The sequence below is a fragment of the Oratosquilla oratoria genome, chromosome 3, assembly GCF_046742065.1.
Source record: "Oratosquilla oratoria isolate Oo_2021 chromosome 3, ASM4674206v1, whole genome shotgun sequence".
Taxonomy (NCBI): Eukaryota; Metazoa; Arthropoda; class Malacostraca; order Stomatopoda; family Squillidae; genus Oratosquilla; species Oratosquilla oratoria.
The window spans coordinates 55,643,184-55,669,441 of record NC_134779.1 but is presented as its reverse complement, the minus strand read 5'-3'; the positions used below and the strand labels follow the sequence as shown (position 1 = coordinate 55,669,441).

General features: G+C 39.2%; 1 protein-coding gene across 7 annotated transcripts in view; it reads left to right on the top strand.

Annotated features, from left to right (window-relative positions):
- Positions 1–26,258, top strand: part of CLIP-190 (Cytoplasmic linker protein 190) — a 162,510-nt gene that overhangs the window by 103,746 nt on the left and 32,506 nt on the right. For 6 of the 7 annotated variants that reach the window (XM_076181206.1, XM_076181189.1, XM_076181183.1 and 3 more), the window contains 9 exons: positions 2,758–2,811; positions 20,034–20,174; positions 21,157–21,321; positions 22,254–22,418; positions 24,132–24,474; positions 24,588–24,706; positions 24,813–24,953; positions 25,225–25,371; positions 25,586–26,098. In XM_076181206.1, coding sequence (XP_076037321.1) covers positions 2,758–2,811; positions 20,034–20,174; positions 21,157–21,321; positions 22,254–22,418; positions 24,132–24,474; positions 24,588–24,706; positions 24,813–24,953; positions 25,225–25,371; positions 25,586–26,098 — 1,788 coding nt within the window. The remainder of the gene's footprint in view (positions 1–2,757; positions 2,812–20,033; positions 20,175–21,156; positions 21,322–22,253; positions 22,419–24,131; positions 24,475–24,587; positions 24,707–24,812; positions 24,954–25,224; positions 25,372–25,585; positions 26,099–26,258) is intronic. The other variant, XM_076181196.1, reaches the window with a different exon arrangement.

Sequence of the window (26,258 nt, the reverse complement as noted above, 5' to 3'; positions counted from 1 at the left end):
TTTGAGAAACTGCAGGCACTATAGTAGATGTCTTTATCACATCATTGTGATTTACTGTTAAAGTTGTTCTTGACAGCCATGTCATAGGTAAATAAGAGAACAGATCTTCCTAGAAGTATGTGTGTGTTTAATAATTACTCTTAAGTGTAGGTTGTAAGGAATTCTAACTTCGAACGTATTGTGTTGTTCCTTTTAGCCAACAAGGAATGGATGTAAGTAAGGGGGACAGGAAACCCATTTCTCCTCATATATGTTAGCAACCACCAAATCAAAACTTTTGACAAGTTTAGTTGACAAAGCCAAACTTATCGCAGAATGTGAAGGTTTCTGGATGAGGAGGAATTCAAGTGTTTGGTGTTGTTTAAATGACCTTCAGAAATGCAGAAGTAGCTTCCAACTCAGGAGTGAAATCATATAGATACATGTGTACTTCGGTTGTGTGTGTATATTTACTTAATTTACCTGATTGTAGTATACAGGAAAAAAACACCACTCATGGGGTCCTGTATCTTACTCTTCAATTTATCATACCTAATTTCAACATCATGTATGGCTCCTCTGTCTGTGTGTGTGTGTTTTGCACAAGTATGTGTGTGTTTACCCAGTTGTAGTATATGGGGTTGGAGCTATGCCTTGTGTGTATGTGTGTGTTGTGTGTTTGTATACATGTAAGTGACCATATGTGCATGCATGTATACAGATATGCATATGAATTTGTGAATACTGGTATTTCATAATGTTAAAGAAGTAATAGTAAGACATGTTGTTCCTGAATATGGAAACTTAGTCCCTCTTTCTGTAATGTCAAGCTCCCCTCCAGTCTGCACCTCATCCCTCCCTTGTCTTCATATTAACTTCCCATAGAGGAACTGCAGGAGACTCATGACTAACTCTGGTGGTGGTTTTGCATGCATTGGTGTTACCCTAACAGCATAGATGACTGAAGAAGTCTTACCAAAGCTGATATCCCCATGACCTGATTGATAGGTGTCCTTTTCAAAGTAGTCATGTTTGTTGGTCTAAATTGCCCAATTGTTTTTTTGAGGCAAGGAACCCACTGGAAATACAGGCAAGATGTTTAAAGCATACAGTCTGATGATCTCACGACTTTTGAGGTTTGAGTTCTTTTAAGCAATGACCATATTATGTGAGATTTTAGATAAGAAGTAATGATTCCAAATGCATTTGATTTCAGTCCAAGCCAGAAACACTGTCCTCATGTATTTATCCTGGCTCTCTCTCTCTCTCTCTCTCTATATATATATAATATATATGTGTGTGTGTATATATATATATATATATATATATATGCAAATAAATCACAAAAACATGTGATTCACAAAATGCGTAATAAAACCACTTACAAAATGAAATGAAAGGTGACCGAACGTTTTTGTCTATTTAAGACATTTTCAAAGGTACAGAGTAAGGAAACAGTGACAATATGTACACAAAAGAAACACACTAGGGGGGAATTAGGACAGGTCCATTGTGACCTCACTCTCTCAGCACTGCCAAATGTTTGAGCCGGCTACTGTCAACAATTTTGTTTGTTTTAAAGTTATCTAATTTATACATTCCCATACTCATATTCATGTTGTTCTCAAATGAAGCTTTTATATATAAAAGCTTCATTTGAGAATAACATGAATATGAGTATGGGAATGTATAAATTAGATAACTTTATAACATACAAAATTGTTGACAGTAGCCGGCTCAAACGTCCAGCAGTGCTGAGAGAGTGAGGTCACAATGGACCTGTCCTAATTCCCCCCTAGTGTGCTTCTTTTGTATATATATTGTCACTATTTCCTTACTCTGTACCTTTGAAAATGTCTTGAAATAGACAAAAACATTCGGTCACCTTTCATTTTATTTTCCTAGTTGTTTTATTACACATGCATACATACATATATATATATATATGTATATATTATATATATATATATATATATATGTATATTATATATATACATATATTTATATATTTTTTTTATGGTTATTAATTAATTTATTTATTTATTTATTTTTTTTTTTTTTTTTTTTTTTTTTTTTTTTTAAGACATTGACAATTTTGAATCGCAAACTAACTTTGTCCTCCTCTTTGACTTAGTGCAACTGACATTTCTGTATATTTTTCCTTTCATCCTCCATTCGTGCCTGGTATAGCAACCCCGATTTCCTTTGTTGTTGATTGCTTATAATACTGCATGCTGAAAGGTAGACCAATTTGCCACAGGCATTGCTATGGTAGTACATGTAGTTTTATCGTAGGCATTCAGGATCTTGTGTGATTAGTAGAATTCTTTTTTAAAATTAACATACTAATCAAACCTTTGTTTCTGTATTATATCTTTGTAGGAGGAGTTCAAAAACATTGAGATGTATATAATTTTGGAAAGCATGGAGGTTGTGCCACATACATACATGGGATTTTTTTAGTAGTGACATGAAAATGGATGAATAATCAGGTTTATTGTTTGTATATTTTATATTTTTTTACAGTCTAAACTAATGAAATGTTGCACCTGAAGAATTCTTTGGCAAATGCCCTTTTTTATGTGTAGAATAGGATATTTGTGCTTGTGTAGGCTAGATAAAAAACCCCAAAGCATCCTAAGTAGTTGATAGTCATCATTAGTCTTTTATTAAAATACCTCATCAGTTTGCTTCGAGATGTGGGCCATTGCATTGGTAGTGAAGGTTTAGAAGTGTTTGATGATTTTTTTGCTTAACTAATTGCATGGAACCTTCCAGAGACCCAGCAGGTCTACCGTATCTTCCATGGGACCCACCACCAAGGCATTGCAGGTATGGATGATAAACTGAATTTTTTTTATGAAAAAACACTCATTTATTTATGGGACTTTTTCTCACAGCCATGGATCTTTATTTAGGTCATCAGAGCCCTGAGGAAAAGTACTTTGTGCATACGTGTACCAGAAGGAATTTTCCCACCTTTTCAGGGTTGAGGGGGTATGATGGCCATGTCAGAGTCCTGTACACTACATGCCATAACTCTTCTTCCACCCATGCTCCTAGTATTGCCTGACCTTCATCCGCCCCATTCCTTTCCTTTGTCCTTTCCTCTATTCCTTACTCCTTCCCTATCTCCATTCCTCCCTACCTTCCTCCCCCCTTCCCCATCCTTCACCTTCCTTTCCTACCTCCTTCCTTCCTTCCTTCCTTCCCCTTCCTTCCCCTTCCTTCCTCCCATGCCCTCCTCCCTTTCTGTCCCCTTCTCTTCCTTCTCCCTTCATTACCCCATCCTTTCCCGCCCTGTCTCCTCCTCTCCTTCCTTTTCTTCCTCTTTCTATCCCTTCTTTGTCTCTCTCATTCTCTTTTGCTTTGTGTGTGTGTTTGTCTTATTTAGTGTTTGTGACTGTATGTGTGCATCACTGTTCCTCATGCATTTTGTTGAATAAGTCCGCCTCCTTCTCTTTCTTCTCCCACCCCCTCATTTTCCTTCCCCACCCTGCCTCCTCTCCTTGTGCCCTCCATATTTCATTGTCTCCCATCCACCCACACCTTATTCCCATGTAGTGTTACAACCTGCTTTCCTTCTCAGGGCCACATATCCTACATTAACGTTTCTTCATATCATGGTAGTGAAGCCTTTGGGAACTTCCCCCCCATGTGGAAGTAGTGACAGCCTTCCTTTCTATTTACCATCCTTTCTTCCACCCTCCCTCCCCATCCCCCCTTTCTTCCTTCCTTCCTTCACTTTCCTCTGCAAATAATAATGCCTATTTCAATCATCCCTGATTTAACCTCACTGCCTCAGGTTGGTTGGTACACTGGGGTGAAAAGTAACATACACAGGCATTCCTCTTGCAAGGTCCTGTTGTTGCTGCTGCAAACACTCTTGTTTCATTCTTCTTGCCCATGTGAAGGGAGAGGTGGTAAGGCTTATCTAGTCAGCCCTCTATGTTTCTTCCTGTTTTGAAGCTACAGATGTTGATTTTCTGCTTACTGGCCTAATGAACTGCATTTTCATGTGCTTCTGCAAATGTCTCTCCAGACAAGTTCCTCTTCTCCAAACTAATATTAAACTATTAGAAGTGCAAGAGTACAGGGCTACGTACAGTGGTGAGTGTAGGCCTGAGGGCCCCCTTGTCATATAGATATCAAGGGCCCTCAATTCCTACATTGTTTACTTTTAACAACATACACAAGCTGTTACAGAAATATCTACTCATCATAAACTGTAGTAGACATCACATCCTCATCCACTTGGATCAGAGTTCTGCTAAGAACATCTTGGGTTTTGTGACCATCGATTCACGAATGACAGTACTGAAGGAAGTGGAGGCTCACGTGAACTTGAGTTCCCCAAATATGTTGGGAACTGGTTTAAGTGTGAATGATCACATGCTCCAAACACTCATATTCTGGGCACTATGAACCTATGGTATCTAACACTTGTGCTCTAACTGGTGTCTGATCTCACAATACCAGTTATTCCTTGTCTGTTCAATTAAGGAGAACAGATTATGCTTTAAGCAGCTTTAAAAGATAGAATGGAATTTTGATTGGTGAATAAGTTATCCAATTTACTTACTTTCCAAATCCTGTGAACAATACCTGCTTTATGTGTGCGGTACGTGTCTAAAAGGGCTGTTTTGATCTTCTCTTGTGCAGGGAGCTGATGATCACGAAATGGATGAAGATGGTTTTTACTGAGCACAGGTGACACCACTGAGCAGACCAGTGATGATAATGAGTTGCTTTAGGAGGGCCATTTTTTTTTCATTTGTCTTTCACATGTAAAGGTGGCAAGAAGTTTGAAATGGGCGAGTGAAACCAGCAGCAGGTTTTTGCAGGTGTAAACATTCAGGTCTTTAGCAAGTGACAAGGTTACTACAAATAGAATTAGGTTTAATGTTTTCTAAGTTATAAGCAAGAGATTTATTGTTTTATATTTTTAGCACTGAAAAGTTATGTAGATCTATCTCGTATAGTGAAGAGTGTTCATTTTTATTCATTAGTTAGTTGTCAAGTATAGTTTATCTAAGGAAGGGTAACAGAAGATTTATTAGACAAGTATCCAGTGTTATGATAATGTGAAGAAACACATTTTCAAACATAAGATAGGATGTAGGGTAAGGTGTTACTTGTAGTCAAGATATGCTTTATCTCTAATATTAGTATTGTATTCTTTTCCCTCCATTCTCTAGTTACCCACAAAATGTATTGAATTTCTTTGTCGTATTCCCAAAAATATTCAGTTGCCATTTCAAGTGTTAATAAAAGATTTTTATTAATGATTGAGTTATTTAGAATCAAACAAAGAATACCCAGCTTAACAAGTAGAGGCTTATTCTCTAAGTTAGGAAACTGACAGCCATTTGTATGGTGCTGCCAACTTATTCTGCTCCAAATAGTGCTGTTATGCATCTGTACAGGTATCAATATTATAGGACTTGCAACATTGAGAGAGGAATGTATAATTGCTTAAGGAATTGCCTATGTATGTTTTCTCTGATCAATTTCTTTTTTTCCTGTCTTGCTCTTCCTTTTCTCTGTATCCTCTCTTTGCATCCTGCTCCCCAGTCTTCCCATATTCCCCCGGGTTCTCTGCCCCGCCATGATTGTAGTTTACTGTTGGTTGAACTCTTCCCATGCTAGAAGGAAGTAGTCTATATTTAGGATCTAAGTATATAACAAGAACATGGTACTACAGAGTCAGCTGCTGATGTTATTTGAAAAGGTAAGCTGAGTAATAGAAGATAAGTTGATAGTGTTTGCCAAAAAATAGATAATTTAATTGATGCATGGATGTTAGATATTTTTTATTGTTTTTTGTTCAGATATATGTGATCTAATAAGATTGCATAACTTACTAATATATATGTATCAGATGATTTATGGTATTAAAGAAACTATTACTGAATGTGGAACACCTGATTTATCTCCCTGAAGATGAGTCGTTCCAATATTTTCATGTGATTTGTCCCTGTACCTATTATGTCCATTATTTGATATGCTGTAGTTGAGTTTTTGATAGAAGATAGGAAATGGTGTCGTGCACCACCTAGTAAAATTACCTGGATGGTCAAGACAGTGAAAGGATTTGCACCGTGGAATTGCAAGTTAGAATGATACATAGGTAAGAGAGAGGATCAGTCACTCACCACCCAGACAACATAGGATCCCCATTTTAGAGAATATTGACAAGATCTGCAAAAATAAAGAGATTGAATATTAGAATCCCCAACATGAAAGAGTAAGGTATTGATAAAGACTTAAAAAAAAAAAAAATGTGGTTCCTAGTTTATTTGTCGTCCTCCTGCTAAAATTGCCTGTCCAGAAGAATGCTGTTCCTGCTCAGGAGAAGATTCTTTTGACTTACTACTCCAAGTTAGTATGTGGTAAAGAAAAGTTCAATTTTGGAAGTAATTGTTCTGTTTAAGTGGGAATGAGTGAGCAAAAAGGATGAGGATTTTTCTCTCAAGTACATCAATTCCCTTATCTCCATCTGGTGGCGTAATTGGAAGCATGCTGGTCTTGCATTGACTTAGTTGCAGGTTTGAATCCTGCACTCCTCTTTGATTTCCAGTAATGACTGTTACCTGCCCCAACAGTCCAAATGCGTAGGCCAAAGGGGACAGCTTCAGCTACTCTGCAGTTCTTGGTGTAGTCTCTTCACCTTCACCACCATCTGGAGATGAAGTCCTAAGGCATTGACAGTTTCTCTCAGAACCAGCCCAAACTCAGTCTCCAGTAGCTTTGACTATATCTTCCATTTCTTCTCCTTCTCCTCCTCCTTTTTACTTGCATAAGAACTGACAGCCAAGTCTGCATCATAGAAACAGATCCACACTCATACAATATAGACAACAGACCAAGATTTCGTCCCAGAGAAAACTATAAGAGGACCCAAGGACTACTGCTTTCTGCTGTGAGGCCACAGGTTTCCTATTTTTTTTTTTTTTTTTTTTGAGGTACTAATGTATTAGGGCATCGTCAGCATAATTACATGCAGACATTACTTTAAGGACTTCTTTGAAGCACCCTTACAGACCAGAGCCATACATACTTTGTCTGCAGTAGAGAAAAATTTCATAGAGGATTGATGAAGCACTTTTTTATTAGTAGTGACCTTTGCTTCATCTGCTTCCTTTAATTCATCCTATAATGCTTATAAATCTATATCCTTTTGCTATGCACCTGTGGTAGTGCAGGGAGAGAAGAATGCTGCCACTGTTCTAGTGTGTGTTGTAGAAGGATATTAATTAATTTAGAGTGAAGAGATTAGAAATTTCTTAAAAAATGGAAGGGTGTTTTAGAATTAAGTGAAAGAAGTGCAACAATGATTTGGGTGGAGAGGAAAGGGTAAAGGGAACAGATGGACAGTTGTTCATGGAAGAGAAGTCTGTAAGAAGAAGATGGGCAAAGTATTGCAACGACTTGTGTATAGAGAAGGATAGGGAGGTTTTAATTGTGGCAGTGAGAGATGCCAAGAGAGTGACTTACGATGGGAGGGGAGAATGATAAGGACATTCAGGTAGCAGTGAAAAAGGTGAAAGCTGGAAAAGCACCTGGGTTAGATAGTTGTCATCTGCAATATTGAACAAATGGTAGGGTAATTATAGTGGAGTGGTTGGTGAGATTGTTTAATGGATACAGATATACAATACTGTACAAAAGTGATGGCCGGGTGGGGTGGGAGGACAAGAATTTTGCCTGTTTTATAACCATACCCATAGGAGATAGCATTGAATTCAGACAAAAGTGATGGCTGGGCTGTGTGTAGTGTAGGATAGTCTGAGTCAGAGGCAGCACAAAATGGTGGTTAGTGTGCATCTAGCTGTTGCGGGAAGAGGATTGCTGCGATGAGTGCTTGTAGAATTTTCTCTCCAACACGTTGCATTCTTACCCTGCCAGGCATTCCTACGACCCTAATATGACCTCCAGAAGGGAATATTCATGTGAACCAGTTGCTCAGATAACTGCTTTAAAGGAATCTGGCCTACAAACCAAGCAAATAGTGCAGCAATTTGGTGCCAGTGGTGGGTTTCTTCAGAGGGCGGCACTTCTTGTAATTCAGGTCCTTGATGTGCCGGCATACTGTCCTCACAGACACACCACCAAACAGATCTGGGTTGTCCTGCTTGATTTTCCTGGCTGTGGTTCTTAGAGTAGACTCCAAAGTACGTTTCAAAATATTGTGGGCCCGACCCGAAGTCTTCTTAGGCCTACCAGACCTTGGTTTTGAAGATGGCAGGTTGTTCCCTCCCTCCTCATAAAATCTGGCAACCCACCAGAGCACTGTTCTCTCACTGGCACCAATTTGCTGCACTATTTGTTTGGTTTGCAGGCCAGATTCCTTTAAAGCAATTACCTGAGCAACTGCTTCACATGAATATTCCCTCCTGGAGGTCATATTAGGGTCCTAGGGATCCCTGCCATCCCTGCAGTGGTAAAAGTATGATGCAGCAATCCTCTTCCCACAACAGCTAGATGCACACTGACCGCCATTTTGTGCTGCCACGTATCTCAGACTATCCTATACTACACACAGCCTGGCCATCACTTTTGTTTGAATTCAATGCTATCTCCTATGGGTATGGTTATAAAACAGGCAAAATTTTTGTCCTCCCTCTCCACCCGGCCATCACTTTTGTCTGGTACTGTACAGAAGTTAGAAATGTGGATGACCCTTCATCCATCAGGAGCTAAGATAAAAGAGAAACAAGGGTAGTGGGTATGTGTCTTTGACTTGGCTACTTCCCATATAAAGGGGAAGCCCTTGGTATAACATAAGTACATAAGAATGAAGGAGACTGCAAGAGACCATAAGGAGACAAGAGGTGGGAAGAGAGCTAGCTAATAAAGTAGATCAGTGTTGAGGTGGTGGTGGCATGTGGAAAGATTGAATGAGGAAAGACTAACATAGTTTAGAAAGTTGAATTGGATAAAGTGAACTTTGGAGGAAGAACAAGAATGAAGTGGATGGATTGGGCGAAGGGGCCTTGGGTGCATGTGGAATGTGTTGAGCAGGGATTGGAGAGTGTGAGAGACAGAAATGAACAGAGAGATTGTGATTGGATGTGAGGAACTTTTTTTCTCATCTGCTCAATAAAATATTCTGTGATAATGTCTTGCTGCATTGCCCTTGACCCAAGCACTCTAGTCGGGAACAGGAATGACCCTTCCTCCACAAAGTGCCATGAAAGGAGGGGAATAAAGTTAATTTAATGTGCTTGAACTGGGTGTGCACTCTGACTGGGCCATCCCTCATGGTAAGGGGAAAGTGCCTTTGATATATGTGTATGCATAACTTGAGGAAGCAACTTATTATTACTGTGTGGACTGATCTATAATCTGGGCACTCCTTCACACGTAATGACTGATTTTATATATATATATATATATATTAACATTAACAGAATAAATAAATAGATAAAAAAAAAAAGCATATGAAAGTTGCAGCCCTTCCCAGGGAGATACTAACTACTGCCTCACCACCTCAAACTGGTGTCCTTCTGGAGTTGGCTGCCAAGGAAACTGATGCTAAGTGTGAAGTAGCAACTAAATGATGGAAAGAGGGGAATGTCTGTGGAGGAAAAAAGGGAGAAGACAAAAGATAGGGATGATTGGGGAATGGTTGTGTATGAATGATGTTGTGATGTAGGGAAGGAAATGGGTGGGGGATGAGGGGTAAGGAAGCAAGTGTGAGTGATATTTTGACACAACCCAAAGGGATTTCTCCCCATCTTCTCTTTTCCTGCATGTGGTGACAGAGAGGAGGGGTTGCCGATTAAATGAAGCAGCCTTGCTGTGGATGTGCTGTCTTGCTACAGTGCTTCTGACCCAGGGCAGTGGGTGAGATGCAGAGATGACCCGTCATCCTGGAGGAGCCAAGATAAGAGGGAGGGAGGGGGGTGAATGGGAGTGGAGTATATGGGGATGCAAAGGGTGGTAGTGTATTTTATGCCTTTGGTTTTTGGCTACCTCCCTTGTAAGGGGGAAAAAGCTATTGGTATATGTATATATGTATTATTACTTCCTACCATACTAGCAATCCCCCCCCTTTTTTTAATATATATATATATATATATATATTTTTTTTTTCCCTCTCTTTTCTGTCTATATACGTACCAAGGGCTTCTTCCCCCTATAAGGGAGGTACGCAAATCAAAGGCACGCACCCACTCCCATCCACCACCCTTATTTCCCTCTTAGCTCCTCATGGATGAAAGGTCATCCCTTTTTCCTTTCAATAACCTGATAAATATCTCATTGCAATGATGTATGGTGGCAGAGGCAGGAGAAGGCTAATCTATGGAAGCCTCTAATCACAGCCCACACATGGGTAGTGCAAACTCAATGGTCACTATATTAGAATCAGGTGCAAGTACAGTTCATCAGTCACTAGCATGTCTGCATGCCTGAACTGCATTTTTCAGGATCCACTATGCCAGAAAAGGTACACAGACAGGAATTTTGGAAGAATTTTTAGAACAAATATTAACCCAATGCAAGTACAGTTCAGCAGTCACTTGCATGTCTGCATGCCTGAACTGCATTTTTCAGGATCCACTGTGCTAGGAAAGGTACACAGACTCAGAAATTTTTGAAGAATTTTCAGAACAAATATTAACCCAATCTCCTGTCCCAAAAGAACATTCAAATGTTTAGACAGAAACAGGTAGTCACAGACTAACCTTTTCTACAAAATAAAGTAGATATCAGACTAAGAAGAAGAGACTATGAAGCATTAAATACTGAGTTTGCATAGATAGGTATTTAGGGGATGAACACAAAGTGAATATTGTGAAGAGATAATTGTGCCTGTGATGCTGTGTGGGGCAGAAACTTGGAATTTCAGGAATTTAAGGTAGGCAGAAAGGAGAGAAAACATGTTAGAGATGAAGTACTTAGGGAATATGGTAGGTATAACAAGGATGGATAGAATAAGAAATGTGGAGGTGGGGCAGAGAACTGCCAGACAAGGTAGGTCAAAGATTGCCGAGATAGTTTAGGCATATGGAAAGAATAGATAAAGAAAAACTAGGGGGAAAAAAAGCAGAGCAGTGATTTTGAAGGAAGACCTGGGATGAGGTGGAGAGACAAGAATAAAGAGGTTCTTTGTCCAGGAGGAATACCTATCAAACGGGGAAGGGAGAGAGCAAGAGTTAGTGTGAATGGAGAGTGGTTGTGAGGAATTGATGCAACCCAAAAGGATTTCTTCATGTCCTGTAAATTCTTGAATGGATTAGGAGGGAGAGTCATGTGATAAAGTGGTGGAGGTAAACTACCTTTAGCTGTCAGGCCCTGCTGTGGAGGTGCTGTATCCTGTAGCATTGCCTCTGATCCAAGTATTGGGTGCAAGATAGAGATGACGCTTTATCCACAAAGCGCTAAGATAGAAGGGACAACAAATGAGTTTTGGTTAGGTGAATGGTTTATGTATGTACAGTAGGTGCAGCTGGAAGAATTGCAGTACAATAAGCTTTAGCTGGTATGTAAACTTAACACACTCAAGAGCTAAGATAAGTAAAGAACATTGAAAATAGAAGAAAAAATTGATATAAAGTATTTAGAGATGTGGTGATGGATGGATGTGGAGCTGGAAGTTGAGCATAGAATGCTAAGGAAAAAAAAGTAACCATAATTCAACAGAATATAAAAAAAAAGAATAGTAGTGTATTTTCAGTTATAGACTTGTAAGATTTTGTTTTGGCTAATGTTGAGAGATACTCCTAAGCCTAAGAAAGTTGAGATGGTAATAGGAATGATTGAAATTATAATAGGAATTATTGTTCTATAGAAGTGAACTTTGCATGGTGAGAGCGGTTGTGTGGAATACTCGCAGGATAACAAAAGTATGGAATATGTGTGGTTCAGAAGTGGACAAGAAAATAAATGCGGATGTAAGAAAAAATAGAGAAAGCAAGTCTAGATAAAGAGATAGATTCTAGCTTAGAGAGCATGGACATGTGAAAGTAATGGCATTGGAAAGACTAGTAAAAATATATAAATACATATATTTACCAAAGGCTTTTTCCCCTTACAAGGGAGGTAGCCCCCCCCAAAAAAAGGCATAGAAACCACTCCCACCCATTCCATCCCCTACATAATCCATTCCCCACCACCCACCCTCTTATCTTGGCACCTCCTGAATGACGGGTCATCCCTGCATCTTGTCCACTGCCCTGGGTCAGAAGAAGTGTCACAAGACACAGCACATCCAGAGCAAGGTTGCTTCATATATAAGTACATATATACATACATATACCAAGGCTTTTTTCCCCCTTACCAGGGGGGTAGCCAAAAAGGACAAGGCACAAAAACATTCCCACCCATTTCATCCCCGAAAACACTCCACACCCCTCCACCCTCCCTCCCATCTTAGCACCTCCTAGATAGATAAATAGAAAGTGAGAGAGGAAGAGAAAGGTTGAAAATAATAATGTGAGTATATAGGAATATGTGAAAAGAAAAACAGTATAGGCAGAAGACACATTCATGTATAGATATGTTAGGAGGGAGCAGAGGATAAATTTAGGAAAGAAGTGGCAGAAAAGGAGGGGGGTTAGGGAGTCCAAGAGGAAGAAAGGGAAGAAAGAAAATAGAGGAAGAAATGGCATTGGAATTCTTGAAAGCAGAATGTGAAAAGATGGTAGTTGGAGGGATGGAGAGACAAGGATGCAAGGGTAGAAAGGGAACACTAGAGGAGGAGGTAGCATTAGCATTCCTTAAAGGAGGGTGTGAAAATAGAGATAATGGAGAAGGGAATATTACTTTTCTATTTCAATTTATCATTTTTGTCAGGTCTTGAAGGAAACATTTCGCAAACACACCATCAATCCCCTTCCCTCCCCACATGTTTTCCACAAACATCCACACCCGGAGACCCAATTACCCAGGGTGTGGCAGGAGTCTTGTATCCATGGTCACCTTTCTCCCAAAGCCCCCCACCCTTCCCCAAAACCTGTTTCCCTGTGGGAGAAAAACATGAAGAGGAAAACTCCAAGTTCTTTTGTATTGGTCCCACCCAACTGCCTCCCACAGTATGAAGGGGATCACAGCAGCAGCAGCTGCCCTGCACTTCACCACGGAGGGTTAGATTGACGTCCTCCTTCAAGGGGAGAGACTCGAAAAAATAAAATGATAAAATAATAATGAAATAGATCGTCAGTACAGCAAACAGACTCAGTATAGTATGAAAAATCTTGTTATATATATATATATATATATATTATATATATATATATATATATAAGATGATAATAAGATAAATCCACGAGACTGGGAAAGATGAAAAATGAATAGAGAATATGGTGGAAGTCATGATGATAACTTGTAATTCTTTAGTGTGCAAGCAGTGTCCTCACTTACACTAAGAGATTAAGAAATGTATAGTAATTCCCCTTTTTATTTCACACGCCTAAGCTAGTGTGAGAAATAATGAAGTAGTTCAATATCACCATGATGACAGTAAAAAAATCCTCCAAGATGGGCAAATGGATACAGTATAACAAGATAAGTAATAATTTTCAGCAATCTCAGCATTTGTTATAAAGATTATGCACATATTGTAATGTTCTGTAAATAAAAAAAACTTTTACTCCCTTATAAGGGGATGCCTAAATCAGAGCTCATATCCACATCAAACACAAAATAAAATTCATAGAACCACTGTTCCCATCTCAGCACCGTGGGGATGCTAGGTCACCCTGTCATCTGCCAAATTGGCTGAGTCAGAAATCATATGGTGAGACATGCTCTTCAACAGCTCTTCTAGTAATGTGCTTTATTAATGTAATGATATGATGGAAGGAATAGCAAGTAACACTCATTTGATGATGGCACCATCATGAGAAAAATAAACGATAAGAATGGAGGAAGGACGGGAGAGGACAGAAAATAGGAGTAAATGGAGAGGGGTTGTGTATGGATGATGCTGTGATGCATGAGGGGAAGTGGGTGGGGGATGTATTTATGAGAAAAAAATTGACGCAGCCCAAAGGGATTTTTCCCCGTCTTCTCTTTTTCTGCATGAGGGGACGGAGAGGGGGGTTGCCAAATTTATGAAGTGGCATTGCTGTGGATGTGCTGTGTCTTGCGACACTGCTTCTGACCCAGGGCAGTGGACAGGATGCAGGGATGACCCATCATCCAGGAGGTGCCAAGATAAGAGGGAGGGTGGAGGGGAGTGAAATATATAGGAAATGGAATGGGTGGGAGTGGTTTCTATGCCTTTTTCTTTTTGGCTAACCCCCCCCCCCCGTGTAAGGGGGAAAAAGCCTTTGGTATATGTATGCATATATATATATATATATCTGGATAGTGTTTGATTGGAGGAGTGTGGAAAATGAATTTGAATGCCAAAAAATGTAAAGAATTGGGAATGGGCAAAATTATAGATACCATCAGTAACTCATTCAATGAAAAGGTAAACACAAAATAGAAGGATTTGAGATATATGGACTATTGATGAGCAAGGAAATGGTTTTCACCTCATGAATAGAAATAATGAAAAAAAAATTTTTTAGAGCTTAATCTACCCCAGGTTAGAATATGCAGTAGTGGTGTAATCGGAAGACTACATCAGGCTGCTATGTCTAGCTGCATTGCTTCTGACCCAAGGTAGTAGGTGAGAGACAGGAATGACCCTTAATTCTCAAGGAACTAAGATGAGAGGGAGGAAATTTTTGTGGATGGGAATGGGAATGTGCCTTTTGACATGACTCCCTCTCTTATAAGGGAGAAAAGGTTCTTGGCAGGCCCGTGCAAAGGGGGGTTGCTGGGGGTGCCCGAGCACCTGCCCCTTTGCCCTGTGCCCTAAAAGTGCCCTTCACAAAAATATATAAAAAATGAATGGAAAATTATTTTTCACAGGCTTTTTCCATTTTCTTACCATTCAGAAATTACTATGTGGAAAATGGTGTTGCAGCCTACAGGATAGTTGCCAAATATGAATAATACAAAAGAGTGAAGTGCCCAATTTCCTGCCCGAAGCACTTGCCCCTTGCAATGCCTGTGCACGTTACTGATCCTTGGTAGATAGATAGTCTAGTCTTCACAGAAAATGAAAGATATAAGATTGAGAGAATACAAATAGCAGCAACCAGATGTATCCCCAGCCTAACAGATAAATGTTATGAGAGATGACACATCGGACCTTCCACCATTAAAAGAATAAGACACTGTGATTGTAGTGTTCAGGTCCGTAAAAGGAGTGGGTAAAATTGATAGAGAAGATCACTTGGTTTGGGATGGGAGGAAATAATAAAATTATGCCAACAAATTTAAAAAAGGATACATACTTGAAAGATACAAAAAAACAGTGTAACACTAAATGAATTTAAAACAAAATTTAATTGTTTGAGAAAAGGATATGTGACTCCACTACTGTAGTTTTCTTCTTCTTCTTCTTCTTCTTCATTGTTTGTGGGTCTGGCACTACTTAGAACCCAACCTTGAAGGTGGTCCAGGACTGTTCATGAATGCAGGAGACGGCGTCCATGGTATGACACTGCAGTGACAATATCCAGAGGAAGCTAATGTATCACACAGTGATGTCCAAGTCACCTCAGTTCTGAGATGAACAGCAGTTGGGGGCCATTACTCAGAATGGTTATCCTTCCTAACCTCTGCACTACAGCCAGGGTGAACCTATTATGAATGAATCATTGCCTCAAGTTATGCTAAGCAGAAAATCTGCAGCTCCACTGTGACTAGCAGTGGTCCTTTGGACTTGTCTGTGTTTTATCAATGTGGGACTGTTTATGTCATTGACAAAGTTGTAAGGAGAGGAGAGCAATCACCATTTGTCAGCTCTCCAGGTGTGAAAAAAAGTAAAAACTACATCTGAAGTTTATAGAGATCTTGGGCATAGTCTGAAGATCAAATGCCAGCCCCTCAGGGTTGAATTTTCGGATAGAAGTGAGTGGGTTGAAAGGTTTTGATAACGGGCAGCTTTGTTGTCCATCTTGCAGGACCACCACATGCAGGTACCCATCATTGGTCCCTTAAATAATGAGGTAAATACAGCTGGGCCTGACAGCTGCAGCTGGTTTACCCCTACCACTACACCATATGATGACACTTCCCCTTCCCTCCTCATCCACTCAAAACTCAGTCAGTTAGTTGTTGCCTCAGGTTTTTCTGACAGAAAACCTGCAGCTACAGAGCAGCTGGCAATAGTCCTCAAATCTTTTGAGTAAAGTTTCATGGAACAGTGTTCTTCTTAATGGACAGAATGGAGAGCCATTAGATAAAATGAGGTTGTGCAGCAGATGTTGTATAGATTAACAAACAGGTTTACAGGAATCATTTTTGATGAACTACAACATCAAAGACCATTTTTAAAAATGAATAAAATATAGAATGGAATTTGAATACAAGATAATCTAGGCATTATTCTCAAGTCAAGAGTGCAGATGAAATAAAGAAAAAAGTAACTGAGGAAGTCTTCGTAATTGAAATTTTACCTAATTTGTATTGTGGATTTGATGCTCTAGGATCTAATACTCTATATCTAAGGTAAGTAAAAATTTATGATTAAACCTGTCATACCTTTGATATAATCTGCATCACTAAACTTCAAAAAGAAATGGAGTTTGCTATAAAAGTGTCATATTTTGGCATGTTACAGTAACAGTTATATTTTGTCATGTACGAGTTTGCTAAATATTTAACTAGTAGGAAAATGGAGGGTGGTATAAGAAAAGCAATAATATCTTCAGACTATAATGTGAGGTTCTGAACTGTTTATTAATATTTTTCCCCTAAAAAAATCTTTTGAATTGACAAGGAATTCTAATTACTGCTGGAGATGAGTTAATCAGTCCTTTGTCTAGGTTCCCTCATGTTGGAGACCAATAGGCATACACTTTTGTTTCTGGTGGTGTGTAGTGAATATATATATATTTTTTCTTCTTTTTCTTTGTAAGAACTATAACATTTTCCTTGGGTGGGTAGAGAGCAATGTTCTAGAAAATGAACTTTTGAAGGCTCCTTATGTCAATCAAATTAAGCTTTTGGGAAGTTATTTAATAGAAAGAAATCATTCATGTTGTGCATTGGACTTTCTTGGCAACCATAAAGTGGGGAACCACAGAATTTAGAACTTAAGCATTTTGTTGTCCAATCCTTCGATGTCCAGCATGTAGAGATCTTATTTACTTCTACATTGGTGAATGAAAGTCTAGGAGTTGTCTTTAATGTTCCAGACTCCTCTCTGTTCTACATATACAATGCAACCTCCAAGGGAGACTTGGGAGGGGTTGTCAGATTAGATATATTTACAAAGAGTTGCCATATATACATATAAAATAAAAGGTTAGGTTGAGTGGTAATGGAGAGAAAGAAATCGTCCACCACCTCGCATTGGAAGGAAATCGTCCTCCGCCTCAATTCAATAATGTCTTGTGCGATCATGTCTTGGATAGGGTTATCTACAATCATACATATACTGTGTGGTAATCTGTATGCAGGAATGTAACATGGTTTAAAGTTCTAACAAAGAGGTAAATGATGCTGAATAAGATTAGTGACTCCGAGGGGTTCACTTTGAGTGGTAATGGTATGTCTGAACTTGTTGCAAATTGCAAGCAAGTCTGCTTGTGCATCAGGGAAGTCTATGGTGTTGAAATGTGATAGATCAATGAGTTCCTGTGCCGTGGATATATCAGAAATTGTGGTACAAACTTAAGAAGTGGGGATTTTGTCATCCATGATTTTGATGTGTTAATGATATACTTCGAAATCACAAACATTTGTACCAACTGTGAGATGGAAGGGTGTGTAAGTGTCATTGGCAATTAAAATGCAAGTATGACCTTGGATGTAGAGCTGATGGCTGAAAGCAGGGAAATGCCATTGACCCAGCAAGTTTCTACCATACAGAGTACATTGGTGAGTTGTGCTTGGGAAACTCATATGTGTATCTTTGTATATTTTGTATATTCATGAGGGAACAGCATCTTTGGGCTGATAAGTAGTGCATGAGTGTGTTTGAATGTAGATACCACTTCTAAGACTGGAGTTGATTTGTTGAATTTTAAGAGGGACTAGCAGGTGTTCTCCGATGGTGAAAGATCAATAGTATTTACTGGGTGTTTTGCCCTGAATTTTGCTGATTTGGAAAGCAGGAAGAGTTAATGCATCTGTTACATTTGGAACACAAATCCACAGCTGTCAGTAAAGTAGCAGAGTTAGAGACATGGGAAGGTGGTTGGAGAAGGGAGGTCATCCAACTCGTGTGATGGTGGAGTAGGAAGTCATCCAACATCTCAGTGTTGACCTGGTGTAGGCAGTGGGTGTTGTGGATGCTGGAGAATACCTCAGAGGGGGATTTCTTCATCGTAAATGCTGGAGCAATGCTTCAGAGAGGGATTTCCTCATCGTAGATACAGGAGGATGCACAGTGTAGAAGTAGGACTCTGCTTTGTAGTAGGATGGTGGGCAATGCCGCTAAGTGGGGTTGCCTTGTAATGATGCTTGGCGATGCAGGGGCAAGGGGTCTGTGCTTCATAATGATGCTGGATTTTGGCAAGATTGGTGGCATTGGGAGATGGCTATGTTCAAATGGAGCTGCTGTCATTGAATTGTTGCTTCTGAGGAAAGATAGAGTTGTTTCTTCATATACCACATTGGCCTACCAGAATGTAGAGTTGTTGTTTACTTCTACATTGGTGAATTAAAGTCTGGGATTTGTCTTTAATGTTCCAGATTGCTCTCTTAGGGGGTTGCCAAATTAAATATTTGCAAGGGTTACCATATATACACATATAAAAAAATGTTTGGTTGAGTGACAATGAGAGGAATGAGGTGCAGGTGCCCTGGAGTCTTGGGCAATCACTGGCAGCTTCTTTTGTTCAAGGAGGTGTTTCAGGTGTCTGACCTGAAATGCAGCAAGGCATATTGTTCGGTTTGGGTCCTCTGGTCACTTAGGGACAATAGACTGTCCCTTGGGAGGATTCGTGACAATGACGAATATCTTGAGATTCGGTCTGAATATGTTTGGAGTTCCGCGCTCTATATGTGTGTGTGCACGCATGTGTACACTGGACATCGAAAGGGTTGATAACAAGCATGCACACACAAGCATATGAAGTGAGCAGTACTCCAAAATCTCAAGTCAACTTTAGAGGGATATTCTCCCTTGTCCTCAGGATCTGCTCCCAAAGGACATTCTATTGTCCCCAGTGACCCGAGGGCTAGGCTTTCCAGACAACGCCCAAGAGCACATGTTCAGTAAATGGACCTCGTGCTTCCCAACTACAATAGATGTGTCTACTGTCATTGTCCCAACCATCATGACAAACTTTTTTTTGTTTTTTTTTTATCCAAATATCAATATGGCAGCCCTTGTACTTATGTATAACAATAGTTATTCTGGCAACCCCCCTAGGCATCTTTGGAGGTTGCATGTATTTATAAACCAGAGAAGACTAGATCATTAAAACAAAGAGACTGCATCAAGTTTGCTTCTCCAAACACCAGTACTCAAATTACGACCACTCCAGTATGAGTCAAATTCTTGCGCTCAGCATCAGCTGTTATATGTACAATGCAACACACTACTCACATTATAAAATATAAAATCACTGCTGTATTACCTGTTCCCTTTTACTAGGAGTAATAATAAATACAGAAAACATGATCAAACCAGTTCACACAATCTGGGGGTAACTCAATTACAACTACAAAAAAATATATATATAATCAAGATGCCGATGCCTGCATCATCGTGTACTCACTCATGCCTCATGATGCCTACATAAGCATCATCATACCGAAGTGGTTAATGTAGATAGAAACTAGAAATCTACAGAATCAGGCATGAGAGGGTTAACTCCCCCTTCTAACCAAAGGAGGAATTTCAGAAATGGAATGGGAATTTGACAGGAAGAATGAAAAAGTGAATACTCTTTGGTATGGGAGGAGTTAAGAACATGTGGTGTAATGGTAATATAAATCACAAAAAACTAACTTTCATATACAGTATTTTGGATGTACAGTTTTCATATATTTAACCAAAAATAGGATTTATGACTGAAACTGTTGAACTACAGGAAACACTTGCTGAGAAAACTCAGCATCTGGATCAACTCATGAGAGAGCGAGATATAGAACGATCTGAGTTGGCCCGGATGGCCTCCCAAGCAGATGAAGCCATGAGATCAGCACATCAGATGAGATCACAACTAGAACAAGTAAGTACCTTTGCGTCATACATACATACCAATGTACATACACCAAAAGGCTTTTTCCTCCTTGTAAGGAAATTGGCCAGCCAAGGCATGCACCCACCTTTCACCCATCTCACTTCCATACAGTATATATATATATATATATATATATATATATATATATATATATGACGTAAGCAGAGTAGGAAACACAGAAGTCTTAGTCTTGAGTTTATTCCTGACTAGTTTCGCGAAAGTAGTCAGGAATAAACTCAAGACTAAGACTCCTGTGTTTCCTACTCCGCTTACGTCAACCTGTCATAATGTCTCAGCAATATGTATATATATATATATATATATATATATATATATATATATATGTATATGTATATGTATGCAAAGTAGACCACTTGGAAAAATAAACTAATGAAACAGAGTGCTTTCATATATTACATCTTCAGTGCAAAAAGTACTTTTTGCACTGAAGATGTAATATATGAAAGCGCTCTGCTTCGTTAGTTTCTTTTTCCAAGTGGTCTACATTGCATAAGTGAACACACATACCCGTGTTCTTATTAGCACATATATATGTATGTATGTATTTTTCATCATCATATCATCATCATCATCATCATCATCATCATCTTAGCTGAGGGCCAACCTTGCCCTATACCCACAGTCCTGGTCAGAAGCAGTGTTTTAACCCTATACAAACAATTTCCTTCATTGCTTCTGACCTGGGCATTGGACAGGAGACAGGGATGAACCATCATCCACAAGGAGCTAAGATTAGAGGGAAATAAGGATGGTGGCCTGGAATGAAATGGGTGGGAGTGGGTGCATGCCTTTAATTTGGCTACCCCCCTTATAGAGGGGAAGAAGTCCTTTGTATATAGATAGAAAAACACTTGATATATCCCAGTATGCATACTGCCAAAGGATGTGCAAGCCACATAAAACATCCTTCATCTTTATCTTTTTAATTGTTTCTTCATTTCGTATTCAGCTACAAGTTGAGTCTGAGGAGAGACTTCATGACCTGAGGGAAAAAGTTGTGAAATTGGAGAGTGAAAGGGAAGACTTGTCAACAAAGTTGGAAGATCGACAGAGAGAGCTAGATGATCTTTCTTTCCGGCTAGAGGAAGAGTCTATCACCAAATCAGAGTTGGAGGTAGGTCATTTGATTAAATATGCAAAATAATTTGTATGTGCATTTTTTCTTCTTCGTTTTTCTCTTCTTCCCATCCCTAATCCCTATAAAGGGGATATCCACAGGTTTCACCAGCCCCAACAGTTGAGAGTTTGAGTGAAAACAACTTCAGTTACAATATCTTATTTTTCAAATCTCCAAATATCAAATTATCATTCCATCATATATAGAAAAGGTGACAGTGCCAACAGTTGAGAGTTCATTTGAGTAAAAACAACTTCAGTTACAATATTTTCTTTTTCAAATCTCCAAATATAAAATTATCTTTCCATCATATATAGCAATGCTGAATGATGAACTAAGAGATTGTGAAATTAAATGAATGTTGGACATACTATTGAAATGTTCTTAGAGAGGTCTAGATCTCTTTAAGCAAAGTCATATTCTAATTATTCAAAATGGAGGATGGAGGTAGAATATGGGATGAAAAATAATTCAATGTGAGAACCCCTTGAGATATTTTCAATAATTTAGAAAATTCACTTTAATGGACAGGGGGTCCTTGAGTTACGACGGAGTTCTGTTCCTACACCACATCATAAACTGATTTTCAACATAGGTCGAAACCAGCCTCAGTAAGCACCTTCCATGGTGATTGATTTTCTTTTCTTTGATGGACTGCCATCAGAAGAGTGCCTTACACTTGGGAGCCATGATGAAAGTCAGAAAGTTAAAAAAAAAAAAAAAAAAAAAAAAAAAAATAGAAATCCAAAAGGGTGCTTTCTTCCTTGTATTTACCTAGTTTTATCTTATGGGAAAGGGAGCTACACTCATGGTGTCTCGTCTCCTGTACAAAACTGGGACATGTCACTAAGTATAAATGCTTCCCTTTAATGAACAGAGGAACCTGATATCCACTAGATATATCCTACCTTAATGATTTTTTGTTCCAGTCTCAGACAAAAGCAGACTCAGAGAAGATTAAAGAGATGGAAAGGCTGGTAGAGATTGAGAAAGTCAAAGCCGTAGAAAGAATTGACCAGGCCTCCAACAAGGCCTTCGAGATGGAAGAGATTGAGATGAGTTTGCGAGCTAGTGTGGAAGAGCTACAGATGAAGGTAGGAGAGCAGGAAATCATATTTCTTATCCATTCATAATTACAATAATGTTTAGGAAACAAGGCTGAGGAATTTGCAGGTAAGCAAAGAATAGGGAAAGAGTGAGGAGGTAAGTCTCTGTGGAGGATGGAATAGGAACACAACTTTATATAATATGTGAATAATTCGCTAGTGGACAGCGACATCAATCATACAATCCATGACCGTCGCGCAGAGGATTCGAACCACTGCCTATAGACCCAAGAGAGTCCACAGCACCCGCCTTTGACCACACAACCACAGACGATCTAAAAGTATACTAACTCGTAATCTAACTGATTACCGAGATTGGGGAGGTCGCTAACTGCCACCCATAACCCCCTTTTTACAGTACACCTAATCGCAGATTAGGTGTACTGTAAAAAGGGGGTTATGGGTGGCAGTTAGCGACCTCCCCAATCTCGGTAATCAGTTAGATTACGAGTTAGTATACTTTTAGATCGTCTGTGGTCGTGTGGTCAAAGGCGGGTGCTGTGGACTCTCTTGGGTCTATAGGCAGTGGTTCGAATCCTCTGCGCGACGGTCATGGATTGTATGATTTATATGATATGTATATATATATATATATATATATATATATATATACATACATATATATATATATAATTATATATATACATATATATAATTATATATATACATATATACATATATATATATACATACATACATATATAATATATATATACATATATATGTATATATATACACAAATATATATATATATATATATATATATATATGAAATACTAAGGTAGAAGGGACACTGAATAGGTTTTGATAGCCATGGGATGGGTTTGACACCCCCCTCCCCCACACACACACCCTGTAAGGTGCCACATGTGTATTTTGATCTAAATTTACATACAGGGAGACATTGTAGCAATATTCTTGTCCCCCACCAATAGTTTAAAGGAGGATCCATCAATGCAAACTCCTAACTGGGCTGAAGAGATGTTAGCACAAGTGATTTTCTAAAGAGAGCAGCAGACACAGTAGATTTCTAACAAGTGGTGTGTTCAGTAGAGCTATACATTCAAGTCTTTCTTTAGAGACATGGCACTCTTGAGAACAAATTATTTTATGATGGAAAACTTGGCACAACAGGAACATACATACATATACCAATGCTTTTTCCCCCTTACAAGGTGGACAAGGTGCAGGGATGACCCGTCATCCAGGAGGTGCTAAGAGAAGAGGGAGGGTGGAGGGGTGTGGAGTGTATTCAGGGATGGAATGGGTGGGAGTGATTTTGTGCCTTTTCCTTTTTGGCTACCTCCCTTGTAAGGGGGAAGAAGCCTTGGTATATGTATGTAAAAGGGAGGTAGCCAAAAAGAAAAAGGCATAAAACCATTCCCACCCATTCCATCCCTAAAAACACTCCACCCCTCCACTCACATGGATTTTAATATTCATTTATGCTGGGTAGGACTCATAATAATGGGCAATTAAAGTCTTAAGAAGGAAATAGCTAAGAGGTGGTTTACTAATAGAATGGTTGACAAGTGGAATAGACTTGGTAACCACATGGTGAGCACTGAAACCATTAGTTGTTTTAAGAAATTAGGTAATTTTATGGATGGGGATGACAGGTGGTAATAGACATGGAACTGCCTACTGTAGGCCTTATGGTTTCTTGCAGTCTCCTCCATTCTTTTGTTTTCTGCATATCAGGTCATAGAAATAGAAAAAGAGAAGGAAGAAGTAGAGAAACAGCTGAAGGAGCAAACGGAAAAATGTAAGGAGATGGACACATGTATTGACAGTTTGCACAATGAAGTGAACGAAAGGAACCAGAAGATTCAACTTTTGGAGACAACCCACCAGGAAGACGAGGTCATGGCCAAAGAGTGGGACGTGAAAGTAGAAGCCAAGAATTCACACATTCGTGATTTAGAATTTGAGTTGGAAAAGAAGACCAAGGAATTGGACGATGAAAAGAATCAGACGGAGTCATGTAAGAAGGCCATAGATAAAAACCAAGAGGAAAAGCTTGCTCTTGAAGACATCATTAAAGGTATGCACAAGACCCTGGTTTGAATGTTGGAGCTTCTTGTCATTCATACCCTTTGGTTATCTCAGAGTGGATATTCATTTTAATTGTTTTTTATGTTGATATTTTTCCCCCAGAACTCAAGATGGATGTTGAAGCAAATAAAACCACATCAGACTCACTCTCAAAAGAACTTGAGGAAGTGAAAGGAAGGTTACAGAGTACTTTGGGTGATCTTGAAAACACCAAAGCCAAGGCAGGTTTAGTGGTTTGTACTGCATCAAATCCCCAGAGATGATGGCATGATTGGTAGATAGATACTTGGTAGAGTTGCAGGAATCACATTAATCATCTCTTTACAGATAAAAGAGATTGAAGAGCATCGTGACAGACTGGAAGATGAAGTGAAGGTAGCCAAGACTTCAACGAGTGAAGCTGGAGAGCAACTGCTGTCTCTCACATCACAATTAAGGACAGCTGAGAAAGAAGTGGAAAATTTAAAGGTAAAGATTCTTGTTGCACAAGTTGACTAAGGCAGTGCAAGAAATACATCTGCATAAGGACAATAATGGGTCACGTTTGGTGGTGTGGTATTGTATGTACATTTGGTCTTTGCTTCCTATGAGTTGTTACCATAAGTATCTGTTTTTTTTTTTTTTTTTTTCTCTTCTCCAGCTTTTAGGCAGTACATTTGAAAGCTAAGATCAAAGACATGAAAAATCCAGTTAGTGTTATTTCAGGTGGGGCTAATATTATGTTTCCTTTCCATTCCAGGAACAACTGCAAAAGCAGGAAGCCTTGTTGACTCAGGAGAAGGAAGAGAGAGCCAGAGCACAAGAGGAGGCTCTTAAGAAGCAGGAAGAAACAGAACAGAAATATAAGGGGGAGATAGAAGAGCTCAACAACAGTCGTGCTAATCTGGTTGGTGCCTGATCTACATTCATTGTGTATTTACCTAGTTGTAATATACGGGAAGAGAGCTATGCTCGTGGTGACCCGTCTTTGTGTCTCACAACATCAAGTTTTTTCTTAAAATCTTGAATAGTGTTTGCACACACTGTTTCGTTGTCTAATTTGTATCATTCATATTGTTATTATTTTTTTCATCTCTTAACCTCAGTTTTATTCTTTCCAGGAAGTTACTATTAAATCTAAGGAAGACCTTCTTAGCCAGTCTGAGCAAAAGCTCACCGAAGTCAATGCTAAAATGACTGACCTGGAGGAGCAGAGACAAAATCTGTCAGAGCAGATTAAAGCTGCTAGTGAGGAAGCTTCTCAAACAGCAGAGAAGTTGGATGGTCTTACCAAACAACTCCAAGAGAGAGAGGATGTTATTAAGAAATTGCAAGATTCACAGAAGGAGTTGGAGTTGTCCATAGAGAAGGTGAAGGAGGAAAATCTTCAAGAGAAGAAATCCTTAGAGACGGAGAAGTCGAAAATGGAAGAACTGCTGAAGAAACAACTGGAGGAGTTGCAGGCCAAAATTCTACAGTTGGAAGAAGATATCAATTCCAGGGCTGCAGAAAAGATTAAAATTGAGGCAGATCACAACGTTCATGTGGAAGAGTTGATTAAGAAAAAAGATCTGGAAATCTATGAAATCCAGGAGCAAGCAGCAATCAAGGAAGCTGAAATTGGTGACCTTCAGGTAATGAATGTGGCGTTGAGTGAACCAGCCCATTATTGTCTAGTGGTTCTCCTTGATTAAACATTTGAGTGGCATTAGCCATGACATGAGATTTGTTAAAAAAGTGTACTTATTAATGTAACATAGTACATTGGCACATGATAAAGATATGTGACAGATG